General features: G+C 41.5%; 1 protein-coding gene across 3 annotated transcripts in view; it reads right to left on the bottom strand.

Annotated features, from left to right (window-relative positions):
• The window catches only part of hap1 (huntingtin associated protein 1), a 145996-nt gene extending 133700 nt beyond the window's left edge, over positions 1-12296 (bottom strand). For 2 of the 3 annotated variants that reach the window (XR_013504302.1, XM_071915283.2), the window contains exons 1-13: positions 11886-12296; positions 6401-6477; positions 6057-6173; positions 5826-5920; positions 4914-5022; positions 4734-4812; positions 4498-4628; positions 3814-3888; positions 3373-3584; positions 2855-3073; positions 2391-2728; positions 1294-1485; positions 859-961 (exon numbers count right to left, since the gene is read on the bottom strand). Coding sequence is in view for 2 of the 3 variants with exons in the window: in XM_071915283.2 (XP_071771384.2) it covers positions 859-961; positions 1294-1485; positions 2391-2728; positions 2855-3073; positions 3373-3584; positions 3814-3888; positions 4498-4628; positions 4734-4812; positions 4914-5022; positions 5826-5920; positions 6057-6173; positions 6401-6477; positions 11886-12090 (1952 nt within the window). In the remaining variant the exon portion in view is untranslated. Of the gene's footprint in view, positions 1-177; positions 237-858; positions 962-1293; positions 1486-2390; positions 2729-2854; positions 3074-3372; positions 3585-3813; positions 3889-4497; positions 4629-4733; positions 4813-4913; positions 5023-5825; positions 5921-6056; positions 6174-6400; positions 6478-11885 lie in introns of all 3 variants that reach the window. The other variant, XM_071915284.2, reaches the window with a different exon arrangement.
• Between the last annotated feature and the right edge of the window lie 552 nt (positions 12297-12848).

Raw genomic sequence — 12848 nt, 5'->3', positions numbered from 1 at the left:
CTTCCACACAGGCTTTTTTAGAATACTTCAATGTTGAAAATTTAGGCACACAAGGCAACGTTAATTCACCTTATGTTTAATTAGTTAAAGAAACACACAGCACTGTGCCTCCATCCACGAGAAATAAAGCCGTTTTTTTACAGCGTTCTGACTGTATTCGTGACACCTGGCTCTTACTTTGCCCTGAAGGCTTCTTTTAGACTTGGAGAAAGAGCCTGGACAGACGCTTTTTGCCGCTGAGAGGGTAGAGAACAGAGGTTGGTAAGAAGAGAAGGAGAGCGACAGGTTGGAAGAGAGGAAATCTGGAATATCCACACTATACTTGTGGAATCAAAGTAACAGTAAAACAAAGTTGAGGGTTAAGTAGCACTGAATATACATATCTTTTCGCTTTACTTATTTACAGTTTAGTTTACAGTAACTAGGTACACCACAACAATGATAACCAAGTACAGTAGCATATGCAGATCACTTGATGAATGAAGTCCCGTTCGCTGTCCTCAGTTACAGAAAAAATTATTAATGATTAGGGATGGGACGATATGCTTATCTCACAAACAAAAGTATGAGCCACAGATCTTTCTAGCAATGGCAAATAATATAATTTTGATAGAGAACTTATGAAATTGTGATGAAGCCATCTCATTTGTGATTAGTGCAGCAGAATAAGATGCAGCTAATATTGCGATTCATTTTTCTGCCCCACGATACATATTGTCACATTTTTGTATTGCGATATATTGTCCCATCCCTATTAATGATACAACATTTCAGTCATCCAACCTTCATCAGGTTTCTAACCAAGTAGCACGTGAAACCAAAAATGAATGAAAAATGTGCATGCATGTGTATTCTTACCTAGTGGAGAAAGAGGGGAGGAGGAGGGAGGGTTGGAGGACTTGACAGGTGGTAATGGTATGTGTGGGGGAGGTCTGGGGGAGGTTGGGGCTGGATGAAGAGACTGTGAGGTCATGGAGGGAGAAAATCACACTTAACTACACATGAAGGAAAATACACACATCGAATGAGAAACCTCTACAGGGCCAATGAAGTCAGATGACACTAATACTAAGGGAAAATCACACATCCTAAAACACATTGTTCTGGATGGGTCACAAACACTTAGGTGAATAAAATTTGAATAATTAGGAGATATTTGAAACATGAAACACAGTGGAAATGGAAGGGATTCAATGGAGTAAATAAGAATAATGGAGGTATGGTAGTGTGTATATAGTGTGTGTGTGTGTGCGTGTAAATCCCTATGAGGTGTCCCACTATCTGGCCTCTTACCCATGGTGCCGTGCGCTCCAGGCAGCTGTGACAGGTCAGGTTCATCCTCTTCCAGGTCATTGAGGCTGTAGACGTGCTGCATGTCAACCTCCAGCTCCATGAAGTCTTTAGTCAGGACCCCCGGACGTGGATGCAGGATGCCTCCCAGGTTTGGCTTGGCCAGCTGCTGCCACTGGTGCAGGGTCACCGAGCCTGAAGTGGAGAGAGTCAGAGGGGATGTGGTTGAACAATGTCGTTACACAACGCAGTTACATGTATTTGTACTGTACCGTTATTTCTGATGATTTTCCTCAAATTACAACCCTAAGTTTAGATTGAATGTGAAAAAAACATAGAGGCAAGGCGAAATTAAACAGAATGCCAATTAAATTCAAGCAGCACTAATCCAGGTGCCTGTAAATTTTAATTTGTATATAGTGGGGAAATGTATTTGTGATCAGTAATACCAACTAATAACGGCAAAAAGTTTCTAAAGATTCCCCCGAGAAGACACTGGTCATGCTGGTTGCCAAGCCTGGCACAAAAAGGATTACAATTCAAACGTGATAGAATAAAAAATAGAATGCTGAAGCACAGTTTCAAGTAATCTACATTGGCTCATCATCCCTCACCTTTAAAAAGTCAAGAAAGATGTGAACCAGAACTACTAATCATAATGTTTGTGACTTTAGCCCTGGCTGTTTTCTGTTGTGCCAAGTGATCAAATCAAAAATCTTGCATGTCATCTGCTAATTTCACTTTCTTATTTTTATTATTATTTATTATTTTATTCTTATTTTCACTTTCTTATATTTCAAGGAATCAAAATCATGCAATAAGACAAGGCAAAATTTCACCTTGCTTCCTATGTGAATATGTTAAGAATACATTTTTTTATTTTCAAGAGTAGGGCCGGTTTGCACTTTGTGGTCTTTGATCAGCATCACAGTCTAATCACAAACATCATCCGACTGCCATTCTTGGCATTTACCAACAAATATTTAAGCTCCACCCTTTGAATGCCAGGACTTCCCCGTGACTCAGAAAGGCACAAAGTGGGTCCAAAAAAAGAATGAAACGAATGAAAGCAGACACATTAACAAGCTCCCCCAACTTACCTTCCAGAGGTTTGACGATCTGCAGACGGTCAGGCAGGTAGGACCTGGACCCCCCCGACGAGCCGCAGGAGTGCTGCGAGCTGCCGTTGGAGTAGTTGGTGCCAGTGGATGCCGCTGAGCTGGAAACCAGGCTGTCGTTCGGTGTCAGGAAGCCACTGGAGCCCTCGCCCTCCTCCCCGTGTGCTGCCAAGGCACGGAGTTTCCGCTCACGCTCCACATCAAAGAAAGGCCGCTCAGAGGAGTGGCTCTGCTGGCGGGCTGACAGGCTGCGCAGGGCGGCTTCTAAGTCCTGGCCCCCCGGGGTGCCGGGCTGGCCCAGACGCTTGGGCCCACTCACGCTATGGGAAAATCAGAGACAGAAGTGACAATGATTTAAATTAGTTGCTGATCATAAACACAGGCTTTCCCTAAGCATCAGTACATCATTTTCGAATGTATGTGCATGCACACATACTCCAACAGACCTGTTGTCCTCTTTGTGAGTGTGGTTGGAGCCGGGCTTGTCCTCCAGAGTAAGGCTAGCATTATCTGAGCCGTAGTAGCTGGTGCGGGGTGTGCTGGTGCGGCTGGACCGGGTGGAGACCGGGCTGGAGCCGGGCAGCGCCGGGGAGTGGCACCGCGACCGCAGCCTGGCAGCCTTGTTTATTACCTTCACCGTCTCAAACACACGCCATGGGTGGTTCCTGGCAAGACAATTAGGGGACATCAAAGAGAATGAAATTATAAAAGCAGATAAATGCACCCTATATCATTGATCATCAATATTAGACTTTGAGTAATTGAGTAAAAGTAATTGATGCATATTGCAATAGTTTTTAAGGTTTTCATCTTAATAATTATCGGGATAATATCGTATATCTAGATAATTTTGGCCAGGATAATCGCACTATGACATTTTCTTATCGGCACAGGCCTACTCTATTCTTACTGTGAAATCACAACCCAAACTACTGTATTCAGTGTTAAGAGGTGGCGGACTCACTTGTACTCTGAGGGAGCCGGGCTGTCCAGGCCTTTGCGGAAGGTGCCTTCTATCTCGGCTGCCAGGGAGTCCATGGGGAAGACGGAGGCCAGCGCGCTGTAGCGCTGCACCGTGCTGTTGGGCAGACTCTTGTTCCGCAGGTTCTTGATGACCTCTCTGGCCTCCTGGAGCATGTCCTCACACTCCGAGTACTTGTCCTGTAGGTCCTTCAGCTGCAGGCAGGGGGAGACGTAGATCAGTCACACTGTAATAGGGCTACAAGAGTTTACTGTACAGTGTCGAAGTTGCAATTGAACTGAGGTCAGCTTAGACCTCTCCAAATCCTAACTGCAGCCATTTAGAAGGAAACACAAAACTGGGCTCAAGTAAGCATCTTAAAGGACATTAATCCAACTCCAACTGAGTATTTTCTGTAGAAGTGTATGAGAGTAAGTGCCTTACCTCTGATTTAAGCATTAATTTGCTCTCGCGGGAGGCACTCAGGTGCTGGTTCAGCTCCTCATTCTCATTGGTGAGCTAGATGGACACAGAAGGACACAGTTATTAAAGCAATAAGCCCCAAGAGGCCGTGGTTTACAGTTATTTTAGAACAGCTAAGGGGGTTTTAGGTACAACGCGGAGCGGAGTCTACAAATAGGTCAAAGATAAAAACACAGTTTATAAAACGGATAGTTCCTAAAAAATGCAATAATTTATTGATAACAAATAATCATTCTTCCGCCAAGCAATGTAGTTCTTCAGCGACATTTAGCAGAATGGTTGCCAAGCAACACACAGACGCAGACACAGACAATTTGTTTGGCGCAGTAATACTGATGTGATGCGGTCACAGGTGTGTGTGTTTATAGAGTATTTTAAAACGGCTTTGAACACAGCTCAGCCAATCATAATCAAGGACCGGAACTATCCGTTTTATAAACTGTGTTTTTATCTTTGACCTATTTGTAGATAGATACCATGGAAAAGTTTAAAAGCACAGGTAAATATTTGATGTTTTCTATTACATAAGTCTTTATAAGGGAGTAACTGGTTTATGTAACTTCCTTGAGGGCACCTTGGCTAGAGTGTGTGTGTGTATGTGTGTGTGTGTGCGTGTTTGTGTGTGTGTGTGTGTGTGATCCTCACCCCTTTGCAGCGGGCCTGCAGGTCGACTATCTGGGCGAGCAGGGAGCTGATCTCCTCCTGCTGTCTGAGGGAGTCCTCCACTTTTCTTGCTAGCTCCTCCGACAGTTCCACTACCTGCTTATTGGCAGATGCTACAACACAGAAGCCCCATAAATGCACCAGTCACTGATTGTGTATGGTTTATGTTCATATATTGTTACAAAATCGTATGGGTATATTTCTTAAGCAATACTTACAGAGCTCCTCCACACACACCATCATCAGCTCCTGCTCCTGCTCTTCATAGCTGGTCGTCTCTGACGTCAGCTCATTGGCCTGGAGAATTAACATTAGCATCAGCAATACTCGTAGCTAGAGAAACCTCACCTCTTTAGGTAATTAGCAACTTTCCTTTCATTTCAGTCTGTATAGCGTACCTCTGTTCGCAGTTTGCGGTTCTCGTCCTCTAGACCCTTGAGTTTCTGTTGCAGGAAGTCATAGTGGACGTAGTTGCTGAGCGCACTGCATGATTCATTCCTTTTAATTCTACAAACAGGAGATAAAATGAAGGTCAGTGTTAGACTTCTCTCTTTGTTGATCTTTTTAAAAAGCCACATGCATAACCTTGAATATCCTAATCCTACAACATTTACAAACAATGCAAGAGTTTGAACAATTCACAGCCTCAAGAAACAGTTTTGTTTTGTCATGTTAAGATGACAAAACCTGCTAGTTTGAGTATCAAGATCTCCACCATAAAGAATGTCACAGGACAGAGTGAATTAGACATTGCCTCACTGTATCTCTCTACCAATGCTCCACTCTCTGACAGACTGCATTTAAGCAGAGCTGCTGGACAATCTATCAAATGTAGACAGCAAGACAGACAGCTTAAGAGTTTTTTTGGAACACTGCAGCAATTAATATCTCTCAAAAAGGAGTTAATGGCCTGCAGTAATGTAATTTTCTGATAAAAGCACAAGGATTGACAAAAAGTGTTAATCAAAGGCCAACGTTTCAATGTTCTGCATATTGAAAAGAGATTTAATTACACGGTTTATTGAAGTGTTTATGAAGGGGGAATAAGGAGTATTTTACTGTTACAGTATGGTAACTGGTCAAATCATTCAAAACGTTCAATTGTTGGGGGTAGTAGTGAAAATATGTGATTTTGCAACAAATCTTGCAATAGTAAAATCACAACTTCCTGGAGAGATTTATAAAACTGACATTACAGAATACAGATTTGTTTTTGGAGTTGAACATGTCCAAACACATCGTTCCTCAATCATAGTGTGTGCGTGTGAGTGTGAGTGTGAGTGTATGTGTGTGTGTGTGTGTGAACTCACAGTGAGTGAGATTCAGAGTTCTCTATCTCCTCGCTTCTGGCATAGAATTGGAGGAGATCGTCTCGCATAGTGAGTTCATGACGAAGCTGTGCAATCTGGAGAATGGAGAAGAGGGAGCCATGGTCACTTGAGCTTAACAGACTATAGAGACACCATAATGATAACATAATATAGATAATGCATTTAAAGGTGAATGTGTCTGTATACGTGCATTATGAAGTTTGTTTATACCTCCTCCTTTGCAATCTCAAGCTGTTCGTCCAGCAGTTCATTTCTTGCCGTTAGATCTTGGTTCTGCTTGAGGAGAGACTGGCCGATCCGAGCTGCTAACTCAAGATCCCGCTCTTTCTGCAAGGCGATAATTAGCCAAAGGCTGTAATTATTTTTCAGAACAGTGTATAATGATACAGTAAATGTAAAATGTAAGTTTGATCAAACTGTTCATTTTGTATTTACTTTCTACCGTTGCATTGATAGAAACAAGAGCGCCGAAACGGTGACAAATACTGATGGTCAGTGAGGCATTTAAATTTAATCCTCCTTAATCCTGTTCATCTGTTGTGCGTCTCTCTTACCTCCTCCAGCAGGTGGGTGACTGCCTTAATGTCATGATACGTCTTGGTGACCTGGCCCACTCTGTCTGAACACAGCACTGGAGGAGGAGGGAGGGACGGAGAGAGAGAGAGAGAGAGAGAGAGAAACAGGGATTTAATGAATGGAGGAAGAGAGTAGACAGATATAGAAAGCAACTTATTTATTGACTTCCAAGAGCTGTAAATGGCACATAAAGAATACTGTAGCAGCCCAAAACAATAACTAGCCACTAGGGTTGCTTTTTTTTTTATTTCAACTGATCCCTCTCTTCCTACATTTCAACCAGCCATTGAACCATCTAATCACTACAATATCATATTTATCATGTTTAGAAGAGATGTGTCTTAACTACTCACTCCACTATGTGTTTTCTCTACAATTATATAGCCTTTAAAGTGGTAATCTGTGAGATGCTCGTTTATTTTATTTATTGATTTATTTATTTGTAATTTTGGTGTTATCCTGGTTCCTAAGCAGTCATTATTGTGGTGTTTTTGCACTGCACTTCCCAGAAATCACTTAACAATCAAACAAAGTGGCCAGTACTGTAACATCTTTTTCCTAAGACTCTCTGTTGATGAAGTGCAAGTGTCCGTAGGTACTGCTGTGATAAAAATGTAATGGCTTAGTATTATAAAATGGATTATTACTTATAGATTATAGAATATAATCATCTAACCAAGTGAAAAATAGTTCCTGCCTTCATAATCATGCTTTTGTTACACGTTTTTTATTATGAACTATCATTATAAACACCGGCAACACCACCAGACTCAAAAATAGTATTCTTTCTATGAATGAGTGCCATTAGTGCAGGTCTTTTCTCTTCAAAGGGAAGTTTCCAGTGCCACAGACCACAACATCTCCATGCGGTCAGCCAGATACTGATCCTCTTAGCTTGATCCTTATTAGCCCAGATAAGACACCAATAAGGACCTCATTCCCTTGGATACCAATATAGCTCAACAGGGGAGATTGAGAGGACTAAACTGAAAACTGTTCACACCAGCAGCTTTGTTTACATCCTGTAGAACGGTTTGTTTATGTCCACTTCAAGGTCGATGACGGTGAAGGGGTGAGGAGGGTCAACAAGTCGTCTTCTCAGGACAGTAAACCAGCTTAGACAAACACATAAGTTCATACAACTGCAGTCTGATCTATCATGGTAGAACAAGTGTCTGGTTGTGGATATCACAGTAATTGAGGCCATTAATGCTGAAATGTTATGTTTCTTTTATGTTTTGCATTCACATTTAAAGCCAAATCTTGAAAAATAATTGTCTTAATTATCAATTGCAATTTTTTCAACTCTATACCAAACTACAACTGAAGAGTTGTATTACAATACAGTCTATAGCCATTTTGAAAACAAATCATTACCTATTACCTAATACCTTACCTTAAGTTCATCATTCAACATCTCTAAAATCCATCCAATCTGTTAGTGTTATCATTTTGTCAACCAAGGACTTAAGTTAGCACCTATCCTTATAAAGTGAATGTACAAATTATTAGGAACATCTTCTGATATTGAGTTGCAGCCCCTTTTGCACAATCTACATCTCAATTGTCTCAAAGTTTAAACATCCTTCACTAACTTGTTTGCTTCTCTTTATCTACATCTCCTCCTTTCTAATTAGTATAAATTCAATAAGGAAAATCAATAAGGGATAATGGCTTTTACCTGGATTCACCTCATCAGTGTACTTCATGAAAAGAGTAAGTGTCCCTGATATTTTGTACATTCAGTGTAAACTACAATAATTTGTTTTGCGTGCTATTGTTTATTTTTGTGCTATTTTTTTTATTTTTTAGTATGTCTCCCTTTTTTCGAATAGTGGTATCTCCTTTTGGAGCACAACTCTTAGACTTCAGATGCACAGCCCTTAAACATCCAATTTGTCTTTGTTCAAGGATGTACCGTATTTGTTCAGACTAGCATGCATCTCTGACTGACAGCCCATACCCCTAAACCAAGATCAGCTGTCCAATCTCACTTTAGCAGAAAGCTTAGCTGAAGTACTAAAGAGAGAGATGGGACGTTTCTATATAGCAAAGTAATTAGATTGAGGGGCTTGAATTTGGCCTGGAGACATGTTGACTGTGCAGCCGTATCAGTATCTAATCAGCCTAATGGAATGAGTCTAACCTTTGTGTCAACTATTGCACTGTAAAGTATAGCTGGCCATGAATTATGCAACATAAATAATGTCAACACACCCTTGGTTTGAGGTGATTTAAGGTTTAGAGGTCGTGTTTCCATCTTCATTAAATAGATTAAAGAGACATACATAGATGTAAACAGAGTGGATTGCAGAAAATAAAGGGAGAAAAAGAGGTTTCAAACATTTCAATCCATGTTATGCATAAGCACAAGGCATTGCCAGACAGATGGCAGGAGGGCAGCAAACTGTGATGGGCAGCAAGTCTCAAACTCACTCCAACATCAGTTGAGTCTTAGACACCAAAATGACAAAATGAAAAATGAAACAGGATATTTTATCAACCCCCATAGAGAAATTCTGTTTTCACTTGCTCCTCTCCAGGGAGGTCAGAGCTGCACAACAGCTACTCCAGCCCTCCAGTCGAAGGATGGTCTCTGTAGTCACTAGGTCACCCTGTCTACCAGATGCTGGTTATGCATACTGTGTAGCTAATGTTTTACAATGATTGCACAAACAAAAATAAGTTTGTATAACATGAAACATCACTGAGATTTGAAGGTCCATTGACAGTCATGCTAAGTTTAAGCCTCCTTTTGTGCATTACACTGCTAAAAACTATCAACCTCAATAAGGATATAATAGAAATAGTGCGTGATCTTCATATCTTCCACCCTGAACATCTTAATCTTGCAGCATCCTGATCAGAAAAGTGTCAACTAGCTTGCGTATTTCTAATAAAAACAGATAAGATCTTTGCAGCTAGTGAACTACAATGACTGACAGACTTTGGGTCAAGGGGCACAGCAAACATTCATGTTACCAAATGGTAAATCTCAGCTTTTTCCATTAAACTAAGCATAATTAAGTTCAGCTTCTTAAGCACTAACTGGCTAATTGTGTTATCAAAATAGCTTCTGTGATTTAACAAAAGGTTAATTGGATAATAGCTCCACTTCCTAAGATCCTATTGTATTTTAAAGGAATCGCAACCAGTGTGCTAAAGCCAATATTAGCAGCAGGGTGGTCTAAATAAATAAATAAATAAATAAATAAGTAAATAAAAATAATCGAATTAAATTAGCCTAGGATCCTCATTTCCAGTTTTTCCAGCAGAATTTGCTGCCTTTATGTTAATGCAATTTGCAATATTCTTTTGTGTGATCATAAGGCAGAAATAAAGGCAGAGTACCACTGCTGTACTGCTGTTATTTACAAGAAATAGTACGCTATTGTAATTATAAGTAAATAAAATGTCACATTATGTTGGACATTACTCTTTCTTTAGTTTTAGAATCAAAGTACTCGAACAGTAAATTTGCAGTTCCAGTGAACGTGTCCTGTAACATCTATGCAACCGGCAAGCGTCTCAAATTGCCTGATCTACTTCCTTCTGACCTCAGAGCCAAACTGTTGAGCAGATCAAGGAAAGAGATGCTCTTGTGCCAGGTGGAGCTTTTAGGGTTCGGGCCAGCTATATCCAGGCAGGTACCATGAACTTCTCGCCTAATACCCATGGATGAACCTGGGTGACTCGGGCATACTTATGACGTCTGTTACGGTGTGAGGATCAGACGAGGCAAGGATGAGCTCCAGGGATTCAGATTGATCCCCCATGAATCTCCATTGTTCCAAAGCTGCATGCTTGACAGGATTGACTGGAGCTAAAATTTGCCGCGCTCTGCTCCTAGAGGCAGTCTGGTGCATCTGTAGAGCAGTTCTGTACTGTATGGCCTCAAGTCTGAAGATGACTGTTGATTTTCACAGAACATCACCAACACGAAAAACAATAAAACCACAAACAGAAACCAATCTGATATAAATTCATTATCTATTAACTGTAAGCAGTGGGGATCCGGCATGTTCTCCCAACAGCCTCTGCATACTGTACTTCTCAATACAAACACCTCACAGGACTAAAACCTCCTTACATTTTGAGTTACAAAGAACATTATTAGTGTCAGATACAACACTGCATGGTTAAAGATCTAATTTTGAAGAGACTGTAGCCTAAGCACATAATAAACTCCCTTGAATGTCATACGTTCAGGTTCAATTCTACCATATATCCACATAGTACAAACAGCTGTACTGTATGTGCACTGAAAAATGTATCCAATTTATTTATCCTCTTGCATATCAGAGAGGCATGAATATTTTCCAGAATGTCCTGTCCTTTTCTGGAGGGGTGCCCATGTCGCAGTACTCGCGCAACGGGTGCCAGCCAATTGCACATTTAGACAAAGACCGCCACACACAGAGTGGGAATAGAGACTCCCTGCTCACATTAGCTGCAGTGTTAAAGTAGAGTGTCAGAGTAAGCACCTTTGAAATCTTAGATGTGCAATCATACCTTTATTATATTTGCATGATTAAATTTGAACTGCACCATTGCAAATTGTGCTCTAATAAGCCATTTTGACAAGACCCTCAAAAGATCCTTTGTCCACTATTGGCACATGTTCATTGAAATGTACCTTTTGGGGGGGCATTTAATACCAGTTATTTGGTAGGAGGACATTCAGGTCATTTATTAATTTGGATTTGATTGTTTTCATTCTTACTCATAACAAAAGCGCAACTGTTCCTATCAAATTAAATTAAACAAAAAAAATCACACAGTGGAAACCGCAGCATTTTAAACTACTACTCCCCAGTCCTATTGCACTGAGCTCAATATAATAAATCTGATCTACAGTACACTACTAGAGGCAAACAAAATTATGTCAATGACAACTGAGGACATGTTCACAGAGCTAGAAACTGCTGCTGCTGCTGCTGCTGCTGCTGCAGAGTGAACGAACACACACCAGCTCAGTGACCTTCACCGCACTAAGAGATGACATGGGACACTTTCACGATATACTCTCCACATAGTGCATGCGGACAGAGCCACAGTCACAAAAGCAAGCATTTTGCTGATTGCTAATCATCATTTGTGTGATGTAACATCAGTGACATCCCTGCAGTATATACAGTGCACCATAAAGTATGAAAGTTAGCACTCAGATAACAAAGATCATGCGTTCATATAGACAGTTTTCCAATGACGTGACACTGCAGTGTGCAATAAAGCACTTGGTACGTGACTGACAGTAAAATTAGACTTATGATGGGACAGGATAAGGAACACAACATTAATCACAAGCTTTTTCATTCCTTTCTTTCCATCTTTTTCTGTACTCCCCACTTCATCTTCAACTCTCTCCTCTAAGCATGGCCTCTCCAAATCACTGATCGTTCTCCTTTGCATCCCGCCTGCCTGTCTCACTTCTGTCCTCAGCCTCATCACTCACTGCCTCACCTTGCGTCACCTCCCTGCACAGGATGTCATTGTTGTTGTTGTTGTTGTTGTTGTTATTGCTGTTGTAGTGCTTCTTCTCCACCTCCACCACTTCCTCCCCGAGGCTGGAGCTGCTCTTCTCCTCTTCCTCCTCCTCAGATGCCGAGGAGCTCCACACCTCCATGGTGACCACCGGGGAGAAACCGCCCTCCATCTCTCCGTCCATCCGTTAAATCCCCCGCTTCCACGTTTCTATTCTCTGCTCACTGTGCTGTGACACACCAGCGTTTTCTCTGAGACCATTCTACAAAGAGCCTGAGGTCTCTGTGCGGGCAAAACAGTGTCCACTAGCCTATGCGAGTAGCTATAAACACCGCTGTGTGTGTGTGTGCGTCTGAGAGAATCTGAGGTCCTCGGTGTTAATATGTAATCCCTCTGATCATGAGGGCCATCTGTCGTAATGCCTGCCTCCATTCACCTGGCCACGCTGGACTACCGGAAAGGAAAGAGGGGAGGAAGATGAGGAGGGGTGAAGGAGGAAGCAGAAACTATACCATGAAGCAGAAAAGCTGATATTCATGATAACGGCCTCATCCAAGAACAAAAGGTGAAGTGTGAAATGGATATAATTTGAAAATTAATTCATTTAAGGAAAGCTAATCTGGTTTAACAGGAGACTGCACTAAGCCCACCCACCCCTGTCAAATCAAGGGAGATGGTATGTTCCACCCACCCATGGCTGCTGCTCTCCTCCACACGTAATACTGGTGCAGACTGAGCCACACCCCCTTTATAGGGGCAGATGGAAGCAATACTGTAAATACAGACTGAGATTGTATATGTTATGACTGGGGCTATGGAGAGGGAAACTGATACATAATTCATTGGCCTGAGGGTTTCTTCTTTGGCAAAATATTCCTTTTTAAACACTTCTGTCCTAAGGTCACAGCAGACTTTTGATTCCATCTGTTCATTCATACTGTA

This window comes from Centroberyx gerrardi, chromosome 3 (assembly GCF_048128805.1).
Source record: "Centroberyx gerrardi isolate f3 chromosome 3, fCenGer3.hap1.cur.20231027, whole genome shotgun sequence".
In the NCBI taxonomy this organism is placed as follows: Eukaryota; Metazoa; Chordata; class Actinopteri; order Beryciformes; family Berycidae; genus Centroberyx; species Centroberyx gerrardi.
The sequence above is the reverse complement of the archived record's forward strand: the minus strand, read 5'-3'. Positions and strand labels throughout refer to the sequence as shown.